Source organism: Arctopsyche grandis, chromosome 1 (genome assembly GCF_051622035.1).
Source record: "Arctopsyche grandis isolate Sample6627 chromosome 1, ASM5162203v2, whole genome shotgun sequence".
Taxonomy (NCBI): domain Eukaryota; kingdom Metazoa; phylum Arthropoda; class Insecta; order Trichoptera; family Hydropsychidae; genus Arctopsyche; species Arctopsyche grandis.
Genome location: NC_135355.1, coordinates 39,482,247 through 39,505,361, shown reverse-complemented (window position 1 = coordinate 39,505,361; position 23,115 = coordinate 39,482,247). Strand labels below are relative to the sequence as shown.

The 23,115-nt window shown below is 36.4% G+C and overlaps 1 protein-coding gene and 1 long non-coding RNA gene across 3 annotated transcripts; one reads left to right on the top strand and one right to left on the bottom strand.

The window, feature by feature from the left end:
• Positions 1–918: 918 nt before the first annotated feature.
• On the bottom strand, positions 919–3,875 carry LOC143920214 (uncharacterized). Its single transcript, XR_013261316.1, has 2 exons — positions 3,206–3,875; positions 919–1,540 (listed from the first exon to the last, which is right to left on the bottom strand). It is a non-coding gene; the product is annotated as an uncharacterized LOC143920214 (long non-coding RNA).
• Positions 919–23,115, top strand: LOC143920141 (uncharacterized). Of its 2 annotated transcripts, XM_077442860.1 has the most exons (6): positions 925–967; positions 7,591–7,741; positions 7,849–8,411; positions 8,492–8,803; positions 19,527–19,616; positions 21,128–23,109. In XM_077442860.1, exons 3-6 carry the CDS (start codon positions 8,298–8,300, stop codon positions 22,475–22,477), a joined length of 1,866 nt encoding a protein of 621 aa, XP_077298986.1. In that variant the 5' UTR covers positions 925–967; positions 7,591–7,741; positions 7,849–8,297; the 3' UTR covers positions 22,478–23,109. The 2 variants fall into 2 exon arrangements, with proteins under 2 accessions (XP_077298993.1, XP_077298986.1); XM_077442867.1 differs by lacking the exon at positions 7,591–7,741 and having other exon boundaries at positions 919–967; positions 8,249–8,411; positions 21,128–23,115.

The following is a 23,115-nucleotide window of genomic DNA, read 5'->3' as shown; positions in this document are numbered from 1 at the left end:
AATTACGTGCCATGAGTCTGCCGCTTTGCTGTTTTGAACCAATTATCGATAGTGATAGTTGACAGCTGTTCAATCTTTCGACATGGTTTTGGCGCAAATATTTTAAAAAAATTTTAATTTTTTACGGAAATATTCAAAAAAATTTTGTCCAATCATCCACAAGCTCCTTATACAGTGTCCAAAACTCTCCTTCGGTTTTTCTATTTTTTAACATGGGATGCACATCAAAACGCCTCCGTGCTTTTTTATTGCCTTCTTGAGCTTCTTCTTCCAACAACAGCGCGATTATACATAATTTTTCGTTCGATAAACGTCGAAACATTTTTGCTGACTTGTATTCTGACGCGTAGCTTCGAATGCACGTGTATGCATTCATATTGCAAGTACTCGACAATACAACGTAAGCAATATTGCGCCGTATCGTCATGGCCTCTAATGTATAAGTAAGCCGATTTTGCCTTGCACTCGGCCAAATTGCTGTAAACATGACGTGACCGCGACGTGTAGGTAGATATGAATAGAAATGTAATAAAATGACATATTTGAAACGGAGTCGTGCAGTGCTGCTAAGTATGAACAGACCTTTACAGTTTCCTGATGACATCACTGTTGGGTTTCGTTCGTTTTACGATCGAGCGATGAACTCTTTCTTCTGGAATTGTCGAAGGGGACGTTGCCCTTGAGTTATGCATGTTTTTACAGGAGCGACGATGAAATCACTGGTTTTGATTCGTAATAGCACAAGATGTGCTAGATTCCTAAAGAACCATATGTACATTTTACACTGCATCCACTGTGTACTGTATTTATTAGCCTATATGCTAAATTTTGGTATGCTTTTAAATGCATGCGCGCTGAATCGCAATGTGCGAAGTATTCTAATGGCGAGGATATGGTATCACCGTTACAAGAGATTTCACAGTTGGTATAAGTAAACGTCAGTTGTCATAGTTCCTCGGATGCTTGGGTACGTTCAAAATGGTTCAGTGATCGTATGCGTATCGAAAACTGTTGGCAAAGGGAAAGGTAGCATTTGGGAACCCAGTGACCCAGACAAAAGTCACGACATGGAGACATGGAGACAAGTCGTTGTATTTTTGCTTTGCATACAATCACATGGAGAGCATTTGGGTCATCTGTCATCATCATCTCTCTCCCAAATGCTCTCCTAACTGTATACAAAGCAAACATAAACCGATTGTCTCAGTCGTGCATTCCCAAATGCCATCTTGACTCTTAGCGTCCGAAATTATTAAGTTACATACATAAGTTACATACACACACACACACACACCAAAGCAGTATTAATTTAAGCAATTCGAGTCTGTTAGAATATTATCAATAAAACTAGTGTTATGCCTGATGAAATATCATCGCATGGATTATGTGATGGGGTCTGGGTCATTGCATCGAAAGTCGAAAAGAATGTATGCATGGTAAACGGTACTATATATGTATAGTAATGCTACCCGCTCTTCATATGTATGTATGGGGACTGATTTAGTCGTGAAGGTTTTCTACACAACCAGTCTCCATGGGTCTATAGACCGGTTCGTCTGTGTTTTAGTTGTTAACCGTTTGCCCGCGGCCGTCTTCTATGGAAGCTTTGGGCGACAAGTCTGTAGCGTGGCTGTCTTCCATAGAATTTCTGGACTTTGCACGGGATTTTGAGCCTTATATGCGCCTATTTCAACTGTTTTAAGGTTCAAAATTGGTTGAATATATTACTGAGAGTTGAATGCCATCTATTCAATTTGCTTAAAATGAAAATATACCAGTCAAAATTATTTTTTTGTGGAACCGTAGTGAAACCTCGTTTATGTGACGTCACGTCTGTTGAACAATGCCGACGATATGTCTCAATTGTATGAAGAATGATTATTTGACAATTAAGCCAAAACTACGAGATATATTATGTATTTTATTGTTTAAAATAATACTTTATGTGTTACTTAACATATCTGGTTACTTGAGTAAATATTAAAATTTGTATTTAAGGTCGAAAACTCGATTGCCAAATTCGCGAAAAGGATGCCGCGTACGGGGCTTGTTCGCTATATTTATTACCGCGGGCAAAGGGTTAAAATATGGCTGTATATGGGAATTTAGTCGTTTATTTGATTATAATATTTGTATAAGTATGATTGCGGTAGATCACTGGATACTGCCAAGTGTCGTTGGCTCGGGATCCGGCTATGTGGAGATGTCTCTGGATAGTGCTGAGTGTTGCTGACTCGGGATCCGTCTATGTTGAGATGTCTCATGAGATGTGAGATGAGACATCTCAACATAGACGGATTAACAACACGAAATTAACGCTTTGCCCGTGGCAATAAATATAGCGAACAAGCTCTGTACGCCCGGCTGCACCTTTTTCGCGAATTTGGCAATCGAGTTTTCGACCTTAAATACAGATTTTAATATTTACTCAAGTAACCAGATATGTTAATTAACACATAAAGTATTATTTTAAACAATAAAATATATAATATATCTCGTAGTTTTGGCTTAATTGTCAAATAATCATTCTTCATACAATTGAGACTTATCATCGCTATTGTTCAACAGACGTGACGTCACATAAACGAGATTTCAGTATGGTTCCACAAAAAACTAATTTCGACTGATATATATTCATTTTAAGCAAATTGAATAGATGGCATTCAACTCTCAGTAATATATTCAACCAATTTTGAACCTTAAAACAGTTGAAATAGGCGCATATAAGGCTCAAAATCCCGTGCAAAGTTTAGAAATTCTATGGAAGACAGACGCGCTACATACTTGTCGCCCAAAGCTTCCATAGAAGACGGCCGCGGGCAAACGGTTAAAATACGGCTGTATATAGGAATTAAGCAATATTTGTATAAGTATGATTGCGGTAGATCACAGGATACTGCCAAGTGTCGTTGGCTTGGGATCCGGCTATGTGGAAATGTCTCTGGATACTGCAGAGTGTTGCTGGCTCGGGATCCGTCTATGTCCATCTATGCTCGGGATCCAGAGACATCTCAACATAGGCGGATGCCGAGCCAGCAACACTCAGCAGTATCCAGAGACATCTCCACAAAGCCGGATGCCGAGCCAACGACACTTGGCAGTATCCAGTGATCTACCGCAATCATACTTATACAAATATTATAACCAAATAAACGACTTAATTCCCATATAAAGCCGTATTTTAACAACTAAAACACAGACGAACCGGTCTATAAACCCATGGAGACTGGTTGTGTAGAAAACCTTCACGATTAAATCAGTCCCCATATATGCATGGTAAACGGACTATTTCACATATTGGTCATAAAAATCGCGAAAAATCTTGGTTTTTCGACTTTCAATCGAGTCACTTTCGTTGCAGTTACGGCCACCGGCTATGATGGCATATTAAATACAAAAAAAAAATGAAAAGAAACATGTCGGCTCTGTGTTCGATCCGCATCGCGGTCGTATTTTTTTCAATTACCTTTATATTTAATTGTATGTATAATATGATAAAAAGAATGGTTCAAAACCGCTCTATATCGAATAACCTTCTTCTTCACGTGCCATGTCCTCCCAGAACATCGGCAACTATGTAGATGTCCCATTCGTACTTTGTCAACGGCTGCTCGGAATAGTGCTCGGGTGCTGAGGCCGTACCACTGCCGAAGATTCTCCGACTGCCTACGATTTTCCCCTGGATTATTAGTAGAGACCCATATTTTGGGCATCTATTTTTGTCAATTTTGGCATTTTCATTTTGCATTTTAGCATTTTAGGGCATTAAAAATGTATATAGCATCTATTTTTATGAAGAGTTTAATTTTAAATAATAAAAATTTTCGATGAATTTTAATAAAATTTATATACAATTTAAAGACAACACAACAATTAAAAAATAATAGAAAAATTCAAAAATGTTTTGAAATTAAAATTACAATGAAAAAAACATCAATATAAAAATACAAAGACAAAAAATATGAATATAAAAATATAATACCAATTAAAATTTCTAGTTTATTTTTTTATGATTCGTGCGACGATCGGTAACAATTATATTGTATTTACTAAAATACCTTTCAGCATCCACACTATTGACGGGACACCAAATAGACTTTAGAGCGGCACAACCAAACTCTTCATATTTAATTTTTGTTGCCATCAATACATAATAGCAATATATCCGGCGTGGATTCACTTTTTATATTATCTATTAATTGTCTAAAAAGTGCTGATATCCTTCCAAACATTGAGCCTCTGTTAATACATTAAACAATGGCAGGTTTCTAAAAAACAAAACTGTTTCTTTAACATTAATATTAGATTTTGAACCTAACACAGATGGATTGAATAGTTTACTCAATGTTCGGAGGAATAGATTTGTCTCATTTAGTCTTGAGTGCGAGTCTATGAGCAGCCTTTTGGATACACAGCTCCAACTGTCTTCTTTTGATTACAGTAGTAGACAAAAGCAGTTGCTTGGTTTCGACAGGAAAAACACCGTCTATGGTAAACTGCAAGCTCTGTTTTATCCCCTCAATTTCTTCACATAATTTGTCAATTATTTTTATAAATTTCACTTTTGTTTGTTATTTTAGCATCTATTCGCATATTTTACGAATTTAGCATATACATATATAGGATATTTTTCATCTAGTTAGGACATTTTTCAATTTTAAGAATGCAGCTCTTGCTTGCTCCAATCTAACGCGAATTTCGCTATGTATTTTTTATATGGCGTGACGTAAGCAACAGACCTGTTTTATAGTCATAGACCCAGAGAAATGTTAATTTAACAATACATTTCCTGTGTCAATTATACGCCTAACGTTTCTATAACTACAGATACACGCACAGAATAAAACCAGGGTCATTAATTAACTAATTTTCAATAGATGGCGCTAAATACTCTGATACTATTTTCCTAGAGTAAACATTGGTAGCAAACAGTATATACGGAAGTTTTTTCTTGATATGTTATTATGTTCGTATTATATTCGTACATTTTGTTGGCAGTGTTTTAACTGTGGCGTACATATGTCGAATCGAAACGAATATTATAGTATGGCAGATAGTAGACAGACACACAGAATAGCGATATTACCTATATATGATACTAGTGTTGTACCCGATGACATATCATCGCATGGGTATCGGCATATCAAGTTATTAAATTAAAAGAAATGTGTCGGCTGTGTTCCGCCCGCACTTTTTTCGAATACCTTTTTTTTTTCAAATACCTTTTAAATATATTTACATTTAATTGTTAAGTATGAAAAAAAAAATGGTAAAAACTACCTACCTATCTACATATCTTCTTGTTAATGCCTTGTCCGCATCCGGACGTTGGCGACCACCTCGTCGATTATTTTAAGATATCCGCATCGGTCTTCAGCGGCTCGGAACAACTCTTCGGCGCTCATATCGGTCCACATGCGCATGTTTCGAAGCCAAGATAACTTTTTCCTGCCAATCCATTTTTTTCCTTCTATTTTCCCCATGGTTATCAAACGGAGAAATTCGTATTTTGGACCCCGTATCATGTGTCCGAGGTACTCCATCTTTCTCCGCTTGATGACAGAAAAAAGTTCCCTGCCTCTCCCCATCATGCCGAGGACAGCTTCGTTTGATATCTTTTTGGTCCACTGTATCTTCAACATACGCCTATAGACCCACATCTCAAAAGCTTCGATGCGGCTGATCATCTTGGTCTTCAGAGTCCACGTCTCACATCCGTGTAGTAATACTGTCCAGACGTAGCTCTTCGCGAATCTCAATCGCGTATGAAGATTGAGATGCTTGTTTGTAAGCGCCGCCTCCATTTTTACAAATGCTGTTCTAGCCATCTCGATGCGGATTCTTAGATCTTCATCTGGGTCCATCTCTTCATTCAGCCAGGTACCCAGGTATTTGAATCTTTTTACTATTTCTATCACCTCTCCATCCAAGGTTAGATTCCCGGTGTCTGTTTGCATTCTATCTACTATCATAAATTTTGTCTTCTTTAGATTTATGCGCAGACCTCTTTGATTGCTTTCTTGATGTACACGATCTAGAGATCTTTGCAGGTCTGCTAAATTTTCAGCGACTAGTGCCGTATCATCAGCATATCTTATATTGGTGATCGTCTCGCCGCCCACCTTGATGCCCTCCGCCTCTTGGAGAGCATCGTGGAAGATGGATTCGGTGTAGGTGTTAAAAAGAGTAGGTGATAGGATGCATCCTTGCCTGACGCCCCGTTCGATAGGAATCTCATCAGTGAATTGATCATCGACACGTACTACTGCAGTCTGATTCCAATAAATATTTCGTAGCAATCTGACATCTCTGTCATCCAGGCCAATATTTTTTAATGTTTCCATCAGGCGAGCGTGTTGGACACGGTCAAAGGCCTTTTCAAAGTCTATAAAGCAGATGTACACAGGTTTACGGACTTCTCTGCATCTTTGGAGTAGTGTTTTCATACAGAAAAGGGCCTCTCGGGTACCCAAGCCTTGTCTGAACCCAAACTGCTCTCTGCTAATCGCCTCTTCACACCGTGAGTAAATTCTGCCCTGTATTATCCTTAGTAGGATCTCCAATGTGTGACTCATTAGGCTAATTATTCTGAAGTCGCTACACGTCCTCGCGTTACTCTTTTTTGGCAACGGGATAAATATGGATTGTAACCAATCGCTAGGTAGTTCGCCTGATAAATATATTATCTACATATAAACAATATAAAACACCAATAGTAAAATTAATTAATTAAATACATTTTTAATAGATGGCGGTAAACGCTCAGAGACTTAGCGCTGTCTATATGGCTAGAGAAACCATTGGTAACAAACAGTATATATAGAAGTTTTTTCTTTTGTTATTACATACACATATTCGTATACGTTTTGGCAGTGGTTTAGCTGTGACGTACATATGTATGTCGAATCGAAACGACTAATATAGTACGGCGAGCGTTATCTCAGACAGACAGACATACAGAATAGTGATATTATATATAATATATTACTAGTGTTGTGCCCGATGACATATCATCACATGGGTGTTGGCATATTGAGTTATTAAATAATAAAAAATTAAAAGAAATTTGTCGTCGGTCATGTGTTCGATCCCCACGAGGTCGATTTTTTTTCAAATACCTTTTAAATATATTTATATTTAATTGTTTAATATGAAAAAATAAGTAAAAACTATTTACCTACCTATGTAAATGTAAACAATATAAAACACCAATAGAAAAATTAATTAATTTTTAAAGATCAATGCCAAGAGGAAACATTGGTATATATATGTAGAAGTTTGCTTTATTTTGTTATTGTATTCTTATATACGTTTTAGCAGTGGCTTAGCTGTGACGTACATATGTAAGTCAAATCAAAACGACTTTTAATAATAATACGGCGAGCGTTATCCCAGACAGACACACAGAATAGTGATATATATATATATATATATATATATATATATATATATATATATATATATATATATATATATATAAATAAAATGATAAATAAAAACCTCTTATATGTTATTATGGGTAAAGAAGCTTAATGTTTCAACCGTGTCCTGGCATATAGAGTTTTTGAAAGGATCTTTATTTATGTTCAGTATACAAGAACTATTGTATGTACGGCGAATAAGGAGTAGGCTGGCTGAACTCCAGAAGCTCGCTGGCGGTTGGTATTTGCTGGTCGGTTGTACAATGTGTCAGTGGCGTAGCCAAGATTTTGTCAAGGGGGGGGTTTTGACAGGAAAAAAGGCAAGATAATTTACATTTAATTAATATAAAATCACAACATATAAACATAAAGTAAAGCTAACTGCTAACTGAAGTGTATGATGCAATCAACCGATCAATTGCAACAGGAGTGGGATATTTTGCCGCCGACTGCGCTCCGCCAAGGGGGGTCCAGACCCCCCGGACCCCCCCCTTCGCTACGCCACTGCAATGTGTAGCCGTGTGATGAGATCATGCTTTCGGGGATTCCTGCGGGCTCGCGATCGTTAATATGGAGCGAGTTGAATTGTATCTTTGCCCTTGTAGATAAGTAAAAGGCCCCGTTTATAACTTCTCTGATTCAAACTGCGAATGAGTGAGTGTGTATGTGTGTGTGTACCAAGGACGCTAATAGCTACCTTAAAATACCGTGGCGATTGCTTCCACTAAAATCGTGGAGTTCGTGGAAGCGATCGCCATGTACGATATAGCTCATTCAAATATTATGCAATTTGACATATTGATGTTCTATATTTCACCTTCCACCAGGATGCTTTAACTAATTAGAAGCGTTAAAGTGAAGATTCGGAGTAGCGAAATGACGTGCCGGCTTTGCCTGTGTCCGGTACCAGATGAATCTAGCATTCCCATCTACGGTAGTTCTGAATCTCTGGAATTGCAGGAACGCATCTCGAACTGCTGTCAGCTAAAAGTCGGACACTCTCCTAAATCTAATCTGTTATAATATGTTCCGATTAGATTCTATTATTCCCGATTTATTTACCGTTGCAGGTGAGAAAGCACGACGGACTGTCCCATACAATGTGCTTGTCGTGTGAACGCAACTTGACGTTGTTTACTCAGTTTAAAAAGATCTGTACACAGAGTGATGTAAAGGCGAGACAGAAATCGTCTAAATGTTTGAATATTAAATTGGAAGAAGTTTTACTGGATGACTTAGTTTGGGAGGACGAACCAGAGTCGCAGCTACGTAACCCCCCCGTCGATGATGAAGATAGCATAATGCGACCGAGTAGTTGTAATCCAGAGGAGACGACTCCAGACATTGGTGAACCTTTATTGAACGAAGAAAATAATGATACGGTAATACATATGTTTTTTATTGGTTCGGTAATATTACCTCTCGAATGACGATCGATCTCGCACAGAAAATCACCAACGTGAGAAATTCCCAACATGAAAACTGCTCACTTTTTTTTGTACAAAAATTAGGTACTTATTGGTTATGGTGTCACGACAAATCGCTCACGGACCTTACACTCAGCGACATTTCACTCACGCAACAAATCGCTCGCGAACCGTACACTCAACGTCATTTCACTCACTCAACAAATCGCTCACGCGACAAAGCTCACGGAATTATTAACCGTTTGCCCGCGGCCGTCTTCTATGGAAGCTTTGCGCGACAAGTCTGTAGCGCGGCTGTCTTCTATAGAATTTCTGAACTTTGCACGGGATTTTGAGCCTTATATGCGCCTATTTCAACTATTTTAAGGTTCAAAATTGGTTGAATATATTACTGAGAGTTGAATGCCATCTATTCAATTTGCTTAAAATGAATATATACCAGTCAAAATTAGTTTTTTGTGGAACCGTAGTGAAACCTCGTTTATGTGACGTCACGTCTGTTGAACAATGGCGACGATACGTCTCAATTGTATGAAGAATGATTATTTGACAATTAAGCCAAAACTACGAGATATATTATGTATTTTATTGTTTAAAATAATACTTTAGGTGTTTATTAACATATCTGGTTACTTGAGTAAATATTAAAATCTGTATTTAAGGTTGAAAACTCGATTGCCAAATTCACGAAAAAGGTGCCACGTACAGTTCTATATTTATTAGGCTTGTTCGCTATATTTATTGCCGCAGGCAAAGGGTTTAAAGGGTTAAGGGTTTAACGTACAGAAACGTTATTTTTTTATACAAGAATTATTCCACAACTCGATTAAGCGTATCGTGATGAATTAATACACTATCCTATCACAGATAAATAAATAAAATACATATACAAACCAGTTTAATCTCAATTTATTCACAAAGTACCGAGTTTATTATAAGAATTTTTTAATTCTTCGTATTAATAAGGATTTTCGTTCAGTTACAAGTATTTTTTTTAAATTGGTGATAATTATAAATTCCTTTATATGTAAAATAACCAACGCAACTATATAATATTATGTTTTTGTATTTAATAACATACATATGTTCAATTCATCATCCCCAAGACTTCGTTTTATTTTTAATTATTGTATCGACAGTAATATTATGAAATGATCGTAAGGTTTTTGAAATATGTAAATAGAATACAATAAAATCTATGTTCGGAAGGTTTTTAATAAGTTATCGAATCCGATACCGAGGCAGGTGTTTTCAACTAAAAAATTTCAACTAAAAAACATTTTTCTACGAACTAGAAAAGTTGTAATGCTTAAAAAAATGCTCCGCAAACGAATCGAATATCGAGGCAGGTGTTGTCAATTGACTTTTAAATATTTAAATTATTTTTCTATAGCAAAAAAGATTATAAACGATGTTCAATCGAACAGCCCGCATCTGAATCAAAGAAGTACAAAATTCGATATGCAAAAGTTAACAATATTTGATACGAAGTCAATGAACATAAAGAGCTTATCCCTTTGATTGTTTGGTTTTCGGGATTGAGACTTTCGTACATGTAAATGTAATTTTATATTCCACATTGGGTATATAAAATAGGTAAAGTGCATTCAGTCTTAGTTCTACTTTCGCTTGAGACATTCATCATCCGTCGTCTGCTTCATTTCATTTCACATATATCTGGCCTGCTTTTTTATTGATTCGCGACTCTTAACTATTGCACCGACCGCTACGTATAATAACTACGATCTGGACCGTCCTTGGATTCATCACTTCACGACTTATCTACTTGACTTTCCGCTACACATCTACAACCTGGACCGCCCTTGGATTCATCTTAGACAGTGCAGTTTTTAAATAAATGTATGTATGTATATAATTTTTCTTTTAATTGATCATTTTGAGATTTTTTATGGTGATGTGGTGTAATCTCAACATTAATTCATTCATTGGGTATCCGATTAAGAGTGGCAGACTCATTTAATCGCTTTCTATTTTCAGTTTATTGAGTGTATAGTGTTATAGAAACTTATGTAAATACACTCTGTTGTTGTCACTAGGGATTGCAATACCGAAAGTACCGATACCGGTGGTATCGGTATTTGACCGAAAATAAGCCTTTGGTACTCTACCGGTAGTACAAACTAAATAAAAGCTTTTGAAAATCCGCAGATTTGTCCAAATAAGTCATCTGACTTTTTCAAACGAGTGCAGTGATCATAATTTATCTGAGAATATTTTAAATTTATCATTACAAGTTAATTTGAATTCTATATAATTAGATACATGTGTCATTGCATCGATGAAAAACTATCCAATGTTCACTTTTTTATAATTTTTCTTCTATCTCTCTTTATTTTATCACTCCGGATGCATGTGTACCAAACCGGATGCGATTTGCACTTGAAATCGAATTGAAATTATGTCCAAAAATCGATAAAAAAATAAACCTAGCAGTTGAAACTAATATTGCAGCTGAAATAGAATATCATAGAGAAAAAAATAACAATCGAAATTTTTTTAAATTAAGTTAAAAAATTGCTTTTTAAATTACGGCAAAATTGAAGTCCTAATGAAAAAAATAATATTTAAAATTATTAAATTCAATGTTTTCTTTATTATAATAAATTAGTTAATCTCCACAATTAATCATTTTTATAATATTTTTTTTAATCCACGATATAATAATTTATCATATGTGTATATATAATATCGCTATTCTGTCTGTGTGTGTGTCTGTCTGTCTGTCTGAGATAACGCTCGCCGTACTATAATAATCGTTTCGATTCGTCATACATATATACATACGTCACGACTAAACCACTGCCAAAACTTATATACGAATACAATAGCAAAAGAAAAAACTTCTATATATACTATTTGCTGCCAGTGTTCCCTCTTGGTAGAGAATTTGCCGCCATCTATTGAAAATTAATTAATTTTTCTATCAGTGTTTTACATATATAGTTTATATGTAGGTAGGTAGGTAGGTTTTTTTTTCATATTAAACAATTAAATATATTTAAAAGGTATTTGAAAAAAGTTTGACCGCGTGGGGATCGAACACATGACCGACGACACATTTCTTTTAATTTTTTTTTATTTAATAACTTAATATGCTAACACCCATGCGATGATATTTCATCGGGTACAACACTAGTATATTATATTGTCAAATTTCGATAATATATGTTTTGATCTCTATAAATTGAACATGCACATATGTACATATATAGAATGGGTCTACGTGACGAGCCAGAATGTTAAATTACAGAAAACACAAATATCGGAAGGCAAAGATCGAAAATCGAAAGATCTTAAGTCGAAAGATCAAAAAAAAAAGGGTGCATGGTAAACGGTACATACTCACTTAATTTGCGCGAGTAGGGCACAACAGGAACAAGAGGAACAGGCTTTTCCTCCCGTATTCTGCGCGCGCAGATTAATACGGGAGGAAAAGCCTGTTCCTCTTGTTCCTGTTGTACCGTTTACCATGCACCCTTTTTTTTTTGATCTTTCGACTTAAGATCTTTCGATTTTTGATCTTTGCCTTCCGATATTTGTGTTTTCTGTAATTTAACATTCTGGCTCGTCACGGAGACCGATATAGAATATACAAAGTGGAATATTGATAAAACAAATAGATATAAGTCGTCATAAATTTTATTTCAATAAAATACAACTGAAAAACGATTAAAAAAGAATTATTCAATAAAACAGTGTTAATTACATAATAAAACGGATCGTTTCAACGATCAATCAACCGCCAAAATCATGTGATAATTCTTGAAGATGAGAGGCATCTCATCGATGATATGTCATCGGGTACAACACTAGTCTATGTTTATGTTACAGTGAAAGCATATTTCAAGTGAAAATATATTTTCACCAATTCAAGCGGTGAATTCATGTATCAAACAATGAATTTACAACTTTTAACTTTATAAATTTAACCCTAACAACCCAATCTTAAATGAATAGGGCCAGTGCCGGCCTTACACCCAATGGCGCCCTCGGGCAATTTTTTCTAAACACCCTTAGAAAACAAAATTCGCCTTTATTTTGTATGGCCTAAATTTTTTGTATGGCTTTTGGCGCTCTAATTTTAAATTTTAAAGCGCCTTTGACGCATCGAGCGGCGCCCTAAATAATTTGGCGCCCTCGGGCGCCGCCCCACCTAGCCCCCCCCTAAAACCGGCACTGAATGGGGCCAACCCTTACTTAACCTAACCTATCCTAACCCTTAAATAATACCAACCCCAACAATCTAATCTTAAATTAATAAAACCAACCCTGAAAATGTAACTGGTTATGATTTCGCTGAAACGTCAGTGAAAATATTTATATTTTCATTTGAAATATAATTTCACTGTGACATATATAAAAATCAATGGGTGCTAGTTTAGTATGCGGTCTACCTTAGAAAGCGATCTACCTTTTTTACGTGTAACTTTATTTGTACATACATCAACGACGATACATATCACTTAACTAAATCTTAAATGAATAGGGCCAACCTTAACTCAAACTAACCTATCCTGACCCTTAAATAAATAGGTGTTGGCTGCTAAGATATGTTTTTTTTTTTGTGAAAATAATGATGTAATAAAACTTAAAAAAAAATATCTTAGCAGCCAACACCTATTTATTTTTAGGGTCAGGATAGGTTAGGTTAAGTTAAGGTTGGCCCTTTTCATATAAGATTAGGTTGTTACGGTCGGTATTATTCAGTCTCAGTGTCACACGCGAGAACTTAGACAGTGAGACCGCATATTAAAGTAAAAACGTGAAGGTAGATCGCATACTAAAGTGGATATGTGCAAGTAGACCGCATACTACATAAACTAGCACCAATCAATGTTTGTCTGTTAGTCACGAATCCGTTCCTATACCATTGAACCGATTGCGATGAAACTTACGAGAGTTATTGTGTGCATGTCCGCGATGGTTTCTGTAAAAAAAAATCGCCAAAAACGGGAATGCAATGCAATAATTTTAAATGTTTTCGCATCGCGACCTGCCTCGTTAGGCTAAAATAAACAATTGAATAATTTCAAATGTGTCTGCGTTTTTCTGACAAATGGGAACGGGAACGGGAATTGCTTGCGTTATTGTGGCATTGCAAGGCATGCCGGATTCAGCTAGTTATTATTATATAAAGGTTGTGGCTATTTGCAAGTACTATATCTGCGAATTATTGGCTATTTGCAGGTACTATTTCTGCGAATTATTGGCTATTTGCAGGTACTATATCTGTGACGGGCACACGGGCACTTATAATCCGATTATAATTTCTTACATTTAATGTATGCTAGACTTGTTTAATCAATCGTTCATTATACATGAGGCAAATAAATTTCGCACGTTATTATAATAGATTTATATCATTTAGCTAGTTCGCGGCTTGTACTTGTATGTACATAAGTATTATACGTTGTATATGATAATAGTCTTCTAACAATTAATAATATTAACTAATTTGGATTATATTTTTTACTCTACGTCACTTAACGAGTTCGAACTAAATTTTAAGAGATTTAAAACAAAATTTATAACAGTAAACACGCTGACAGTGACAGTTCACGCGCATGCGCAGAAGGCTTTGCGCCTGTCGCAGATATAGTACCTGCAAATAGCCAATAATTTTCAGATATAGTACCTGCAAATAGCCACAACCGTATATAAAACCATACGTACTTTATTCATTGATACAATTTATTTTTTCTTTACAGAAATACACAATGCAAAATTTAAAATTTGAAAAGACCCAACGGAATGGCGTGCTATTAATGAGCGAAGATGGATATTGTTATTTGCGTCACAGATCGGCTACAAACGGTGAAACAGAATATTGGACGTGCGATCAGAAAGCAAAGTGTTTCGGCCGTGCAATTACCAGAAACAATAGACGCGAATTACACCTGTCGCGGGAGCATAATCATCTGCCGAATATTTTAAGGTGTGAGATGCGCCAAATTAAAAACAATATGCGAGAAATAGCATCGAACACTGTCGGCGCTGTCACTACTGATGTTTTGCAAGCATCGTTGATAACCACATCCGACGTGGCCAAGGCTAGGTTGCCCAAAATCGAAAGCTTAATACGCAACATACAAAGGCAGAGAAGTAAAGCTCAGGCTCCTCCACCAACAACGAGGAACGAGATCAATATACCCGCACAATATCTAACCACGGGCAACCAGAATCGATCGGAGCAATTTTTGATGTGGGATTCCGGCCCTGCGTTGAACAACGGCGAAGAGAGAATTTTAATGTTTGCCACGCAACAGAATGTAGACTTCCTAAGAGGTTGCCAAGGAGTTTTAATGGACGGTACCTTTAAAACGTCTCCACCACTCTTCGCCCAGCTGTATACAATATACGGCACGAGGCTTGAAGGCCTCGATCAAAGACCAGGAAAGGCCATACCGTTAGTTTATTTTCTGCTTCCGGATAAAACTCAAATGACATATATGAGGGTTTTTGAACAGCTGAAATCAATTCTTCCGGGATGGGAACCTGTGAGAATAATGGTCGACTTCGAAAGAGCAGCCATCGGTGCTGTTCAAACGCACTGGCCGAATGCACGGGTCTCGTGTTGCTTCTTTAGACTGTGCCAGGATCTGAATGATAAAATCCAAGAATTGGGATTGTCCCTGTTGTATGTCGAGGGTGCTGAAAACGCCGTTAAATTCAAAATGGTGTCGGCTTTGGCTTTGGTTCCCGTGGAACACGTCGTCGAAAGCTGGGAAGAGCTTCGTCAGATCATGCAGCCGTGGGTTACGGCACAAACGGAAGCGATCCAACCTAGAATAGAAGACTTTTTTTCGTACTTTGAAGAGAGCTTTATTGGAAAGAGCGTAGAAGGCGTGAGGCGAGAACCTCGGGTGGCAGACATTAAAATGTGGAACGTGCGAGATGGAACGCTGGAACAGTACGGTCGGGCCGATTGTGAGGTCGAAGCATTTCACATGAAGGTGTCGCACACAATTGGAACACAGTCTACAAATTTGTGGAGGTGCTTAAAGGCCTTGCAAGGCCTGCAAGCCGAAACTGAAAAGTTGGTGGAGGAATCGATTGGCGGAGGATATTTCGAACGAAAACATCGGCCGGAATATGTGCGTTTGGCTGAAACAGTGATAAAAATGACAGACAATTGGGCGTACAGGCCAAATTTAGAAATGTATCTAAGGGGCCTGTGTCTTAATTTTTAGTTTTAAGTTATAAAATAGTTAATAAGTACATAAATAAGTTGTCAAATAGTTATGTTAAATGTATATTGGTGTTATACCTGATGATATATCATCGCATGGGTGTTGGCATATTAACACTATGACGGCCGCTGACTCATATTTGTATCATGTTGGGTGCTCAACGCTTACTGGCCGCTGACACATATATGATTCACGACTGCGCGAACTGTATATAACTATTTCGTCAATCGTTTGTAGCCGATGATACAATTTTGTATCACGTTTTCGTTTATGACGAAAACTTGATACAAACATATATCAGCGGAGTGAAACAGTTCGCGCAGTCGTGTACCATGCATACATATGAAAAACGGTTAGTATATATGTATATCAGTGGCGTGCGGTAAAAGTCTCTCTCCCCCCGTCGTACATCCTCACTTAATTTGCGCGAGCAGGATACAACAGGAACAAGAGGAACAGGCTTTTCCTCCCGAATCATGCGTGCGCACATTAAACAAGGCTGTATGACAAAAAGAGAGATAATTTCACCGCATACCATTAATATATATATTATATATGTATACATAGTACCCTTTACCGTCCCCCCTTTTTTTTTGATCTTGCGACTTAAGATTTTTCGATCTTTGCCTTCCTGTGAGATAGACCCGTGAATTATATATGTATTAGCGGCCAGTAAGCGTTGTACACCCAACATGATACAAATATGAGTCAGCGGCCGTCATAGTGTTAAGTTATTAAATAAAAAAATTAAAAGAAATGTGTCGTCGGTCATGTGTTCGATCCCAACGCGGTCGAATTTTTTTCAAATACCTTTTAAATATATATGATTTAATATTTATTAATTAATTAATTAATTAGTTAAATAAATTTTCAATAGATGGTGCTGAATTTTCAGCCAAGTGGAAAGATTGGCATCGATTAGTATATATAGAAGTTTTTTTAGTTTGTTATTATATCTTCGTATACGTTTTAAAAGTGACGTACATATACGTCGAATCGAAAATACTATTATAGTACGGAGAGCGTTATCTCAGGCAGACAGACAGACGGAATAGTGATATTATACATATATATGATTAGATTAAAATTTTATAATTAAAATAATAATTGAAAATTCATTAATAAATGTACAATTTGACATTTACATTTATGTATTTTTTATTATCAACAATGCTTACATATTTTTTTAGTTTTGTTCTGTTTTCGAATAAATAAAACTGATTCAAAACAAAATTTTTGCTTTTTTTTGTATTCCATTGTATTTCTTTGAAATTCAACACTCATTAATTTTTTTTTGTTTTTTAGTTTCACGTTTTGAAATTAAACAATACACTTACCTTGAAAACCACATATGCTAAAATCTTCAAAAAATATTTTTAATTCATTTATATCGGTAAAAATATCAGAGGCGTCATCAATTACTGTTGTGAAGGCAACGTTTTTTTTTATTAAATTTGCTTTTCTGTAGTAAGTTGACCAAATAAATGTCAGTTGACAACACCTGTCTCGATATCGGATTCGAAAACTTATTAAAAACGTTCCGAACATAGATTTTATTGTATTCTATTTACATATTTCAAAAACCTTACAATCATTTTATAATAGTACTGTTGATACAATAATTAAAAAGAAAACGAAGTCTTGGATGATGAATTGAACATAAATCAACTACAAAAACATAATATTATATATGTAATTGATTATTTTACATGTAAAAGAATTGATAATTAACACCAATTAAAAAAATAATTGCAACTGAACGAAAATCCTTATCAATTACGAAGAATTAAAAAAATCTTATAACAAACTCTATACTTTGTGAATAAATTGAGATTAAACTGGTTTGGATATATTTTTTATTTATTTATCTGTGATATGATAGTGTATTAATTCGTCTCGATACGTTTAATTGAGTTGTGGAATAAATCTTGTGTAAAAAAAAAAAACGTTTTTGTACGTTATTTTAATAAATCCGTGAGCGTAATTTCGCGTGAGCGATTTATCTGTGATTGTAATGTCCGTGAGTGGACTTACTTACCCTATAACACATAAACTGAAAATATGCAGCCAGTGATTGACGTTACATCAAACATTTCCCGAAAAATTCTACTATACGTACCTAAATATTATATGTCTACGAATTTCACCTAAACTGGATGCTAGGATGCGCCCTTATAACCAAGAAGTACCGCTCGCGGATTTAAATAAGTGAGGCAATTTCGAACCACTAGACTCGACCGATATACGGGAATTCGCTGTCAGATCAACGTGATGACATGTCACGTACAACTTCACTCGTTATTTTATTTTATTACCATAGGCGCCATGATAGAAATTACCCCAAGGCGACACATATATGGTTAGATTAGTTTGTACATGAGTACTTATTTTTATTACTTAGCATTTATTGGTGATTAAGGAGATACACACACTGGCAGTGCTCCGTCCAGAATGTCTTGATATCGCATAAGTACCTCCTTATAAAGGAAAGGTCTCTCAGGGCATTTTCGACGTCCGGTTACTTCCCCATTGTTTAGGCATGTACCCGGATATGTATTCCCACGACACTCAGTCCCACGGTATCGGTCACTTCTGAGAAGGGACCAATAGCGGCCAATTCGGTGGCCATTGTTTAACCTACTTGCACTTAGTCCAGAGATAATCCTTGAAACCAATTATAACGGTCACACAGTCTCTGGGATGCTACTCGGCCTAATCCGATTGCACTTACTCGGCGGTGTACGTAACCGTATTAACAAAAATATCACTTTTTCACAAAATGGTACAAAATTGGTAGTTGGATGATCTTACCCACGTTTGTTTACCTATTGTTATGGTCACGTACTATATGTGCCACGGAAGTCAGTCCCACGCTATCGCTGTGGGTTCTGAGAACTCTACCGGAATGCGACCGAGCTACCGCTACCCCCGCTAAGTGCATTCGGAGGTATCTCATTGTTAGCCGACTTGTACTTAAGCCTGGAGATAATCCTCGAAACCAATTATAACGGCGGCTCATTTAAATATACGCTTCAGTATTAATTCACTAATAATTAATTGTTCAGCCTCTCGAAATACAAGTATGTAGGTAGCATTTCATAAGATTCAACAAATTCGAGACGATAATAACTGGAATTTGCTAGAAACTGGGGGAGGGGGAAGATACTGATTTATTGGATCCGTCATAACAATTAAGCTAGATAAATCGGAAAATCCCAGCAGGAGACGGTCGATCTGTGTTTTAATTACCACAAGATCTCGCCAGCAGCGTATTTGGCTGGGACTTGAACCCACGACCTCTCTACTGGTAAGCAATAGTGAGCTACACTGTGGCTCACTGTTGTAGGTATTGATCAGATGCAACAAATTGGATGTTTCTTTCATCCTAAGTTTCCTTTAAATTTAAACCTGAAAGCTAGTATATACTACGATTGACAGAAACACCCAATTTTCGGAAAAATTTGCAGAGTCGCCCAATTTGCAATGTCGCCGTCAGCAGTCAAGTGGACACCACCAAACCATCAGCTACGCTCGATCCTCAAAAACCAATTCCTAAGGTATTGAACATTTCAAATTATTTTATTCCACATTTTCCCCACAAGTCTCAATATTTTTGTATGACGATTTTCAATACAGCGTACTTTCAATTTTCATCCCAATGATGGAGAAGTGGGACTGGAATAATCGAGATACGGTTAATCCCATTTTTATCTATGTATGTAGTAACAATAGATGAAGTTTTGTGATCGTGCGAAAACTTGAACTCGAGATTTTGACTGATTCGAACTCAGAATCGATCACTGATCACGTTTTCATGTGTATTTTAGGGATTTTTTTGAACACCGTTCGTCCTATCGAACTGAAACTTAGTATCGGTTAGTGAAATTTTTATCGACACGCAGTTAATTTTTTTCAATTTTCTAAGTTGACCGGAAATGGTAGCTCCCCTTATATAATAGGTGTCCTCTTTTTTTAAGTTTTTGAATTCAACTATTTCTCAAACCGCTAACCGAATCAGACTGAAATTTTTTTACATGTAATAGAAATTATAAATTTTATACCCTAATATTTTTTAATTATTTTTACCTCAGCCGGAAGTAGTACTTTTACTCTGGAGAATCGAGGTTTTTATGTTTTTCTCAGAAACCTTTGAGTGAATTGAACTAAAATTACATATCTATAAGTTTAAGTGGCAGTTTACTCTTGTTCGATTTTTTCGACCCCTTAAACATCAATGTGATGAAAATAACAAAAAAAATCATTAAATTTAATAAATCGGAGTAGGATTTTTTCTTAGAAAAATCTTTTTGCTGTTCGTCGCCCTCTAGCTTTTTATTGAATTTATTTGAATCGAAAAAAATATAACATTCAACCAATTGAATTGTCGTCATGGAAATTTTGTTTTGTTTTCGAGGTTCTCAACCAAAGATACTTACATACAAAGTCTCTTAATCGAAATTATATATTAGATTGTACTTATGTACATTCTTTTTTAAAGCTTTTTTCACATTTTTCGTGTTTTTATAAATTTATTTTATTATTATTTTATAAATTTGTTTAGAATTTAAAGAACCGACCGTAAGGTTTGTTTTTAATTTTTTTTAATTTTTAAATGTTTTTATTATTACGAATCTATGTTCACAATACATCTTATATCTATTTTAATAGTTACTGATCTACTGATCATTTTCTATTTTACAATTTTATTTAATTTGGTTAGTAATCATAGTATTATATTATTCTAATGTTAATGTACAGCATAATAGGAAAAAGAGCTCAAAAACCTATTTACAATTCTTATAAATGCTCATAATACATCTAATACATAATATTAATTAAAGACTCTTTAAAGTCGATGACCTAAAGCAGATTGTGTTTAGGTAATCTGAGTGTTATACCTTAAGGGTATAGACATTTTGTTGTAATCACCGAGACTCTTCACAAGTGTGTTAGTATGGTTATTAGTGATTCTGTCATAGAATCTACTGGTTAGTTTCTTAGTAATGTCTGTAACAAACGGAATATTCATTATGATTTAATAATTCTTATTTTATGCACTATTTTTCAGCGTGCCGAGGACTTCAAATATTCAACCACCGAGCGGGGGAAACAAATGTTGATTTACTCAGGCTTTGAATATCTCCACTTCCGCGTCTCAAACGGAGTTTCGACGTGGAGATGTAGACAAGGTCGCACCTTGCGCTGCCATTCAAGCATGAAGATAAACGAAAACAACGTGATCGTATGCTACCCGAGACCCCATTGCCATGACTCCTGCCCTCAGACCATAGAAGCCAACATCGCCAAGAGGAAGATGGTCCAAGCCATGCGCGTAATCGGTGCCAATACCCAGAACGTGATCGGGAGTGTCTTATCAGAAGTGAGCAACGAAGCGCTCGCCTACCTGCCAAAAAAATCCTCCCTATCGAGGACCCTTTTAAAAATCAAACAACTCAGTCGTTTGTCGCTTAATTTTGACATTTCCGAAAATTACAAAGAAATTGTACTACACGACACGGGCAAAAATGACCCGTGCAGGATTTTAGCTCTGGGAGATGCGGAGATAGTCAAAGAACTACGTAAAGACATGATATTCGGAGATGGTACCTTCGATAAAGTACCACAAATATCTTTCCAATTATACACGTGGCATGCTCGCGTAGGAAACTCCTACCCACCATTTGCCTATTTTTTGTTGCCAAACAAAACAACGGCGACCTACGAGCGAATGTTTGATATAATGAAGCAGCTGGTACCAGATTTAGCTCCTGAAAATATTTTGCTAGACTTTGAAAAGGCCGCGATGAACGCAGCTCGAAGCGCCTTTCCTCAAAGCGAGGTGAAAGGATCCTATTTCCACTTGACTCAAAGCCTCATAAGAAAAATAGACAGTGCAGGGTTAAAATCTGCCTTTGAAAATGATTTAGAAGTCAAATTAAACCTGAAATCACTGCCTGCTCTGGCATTCGTGCCAGACGAAGACGTGAAGAGTGTATTTTTACAATTAACTGCTACTTTTCCTGAAGAAGAATGCTATGAAGAAGTCGTAACATACTTTTGCTCGACGTACATTGAGGGTGTAGCGGGAAATAGTCCACAATTCCCGACTACATCGTGGAATCATTATTCAGTGGCCGGTGAAATGTCACCCAAAACGTCAAACTGCTGCGAATGGTTCCACAATACTTTGAATGCTATATTTAACTGCAGAAACCCCAGCATTTGGTATTTGTTTGATGGGATACAACGCGACCTCGCTTCCCATAAGTTGACAGTCACGAACGTGAAGTCGGCTCAATTAGAAACTAGAAGCACAAAATATAAGAGACTCAAAAACGAAGTTGCTAGTGTTGTGAGTGCTTACCATCAGACTGAAAATAAATTATTATATTTGCGACATCTCGCTAATCTACAATGAAATGAAATAGTATTGATTTTATGGGTTTGGTGCAAACGATCGACAAGCGCCAGACAGACTGAACTACAGATTAACTGGATGGCTGCTTTAAACGCAATTCTCGACTTCACGAATGATAGATTGCACATCAGATGACGAGTAACCTTTCGATGTGCACAGATGCAATTATTAAAATTGAGTTGGATCTTTCTGGCGAGTTTAATAAGGCAAAATTCGGAACTAAAGTATCAGGAGAACATAACGTATACAGGGTAGGTGTATGTCGGGACTTCGGGTAGATTTCGCTTAGTGTAAGTGCGAGCAGTGCGCACGCATAAGGTACACGTACAGTTAATCTGTGGTTCAGTCTGTCTGGCGCTTGTCGATCGTTTGCACCGCATCGTGATTTTATATGCTGCATTGTATGTAAGTGCTTTTTGTTTCGTGAATAACGGTTGAAAATTTAGTATACCATTGTCAAAACTTACTTATTATTATTATATATTATGTTTTGTGATTTTTTTAATGCCTCTTGTTAACATGTTTCCGGGTGCAATGGCGCTTTGAGGCAACTTGTTAAGTCACTCTGGTCTGATTTTAATTTTTGAAATAAATAAATTCATATGTACGTACATACATATATGTCGTAAATATTTATT

Excerpts from the sequence above, each read along its gene's own strand:
- LOC143920141 (XM_077442867.1), top strand. The coding sequence starts at position 8,298 with ATGACGTGCCGGCTTTGCCTGTGTCCGGTACCAGATGAATCTAGCATT. Across the intron at positions 8,804-19,526 it reads ACGAAGAAAATAATGATACG|AGTCGCCCAATTTGCAATGT; the intron begins GTAATACATATG and ends AAAAATTTGCAG. Across the intron at positions 19,617-21,127 it reads CTCAAAAACCAATTCCTAAG|CGTGCCGAGGACTTCAAATA; the intron begins GTATTGAACATT and ends ACTATTTTTCAG.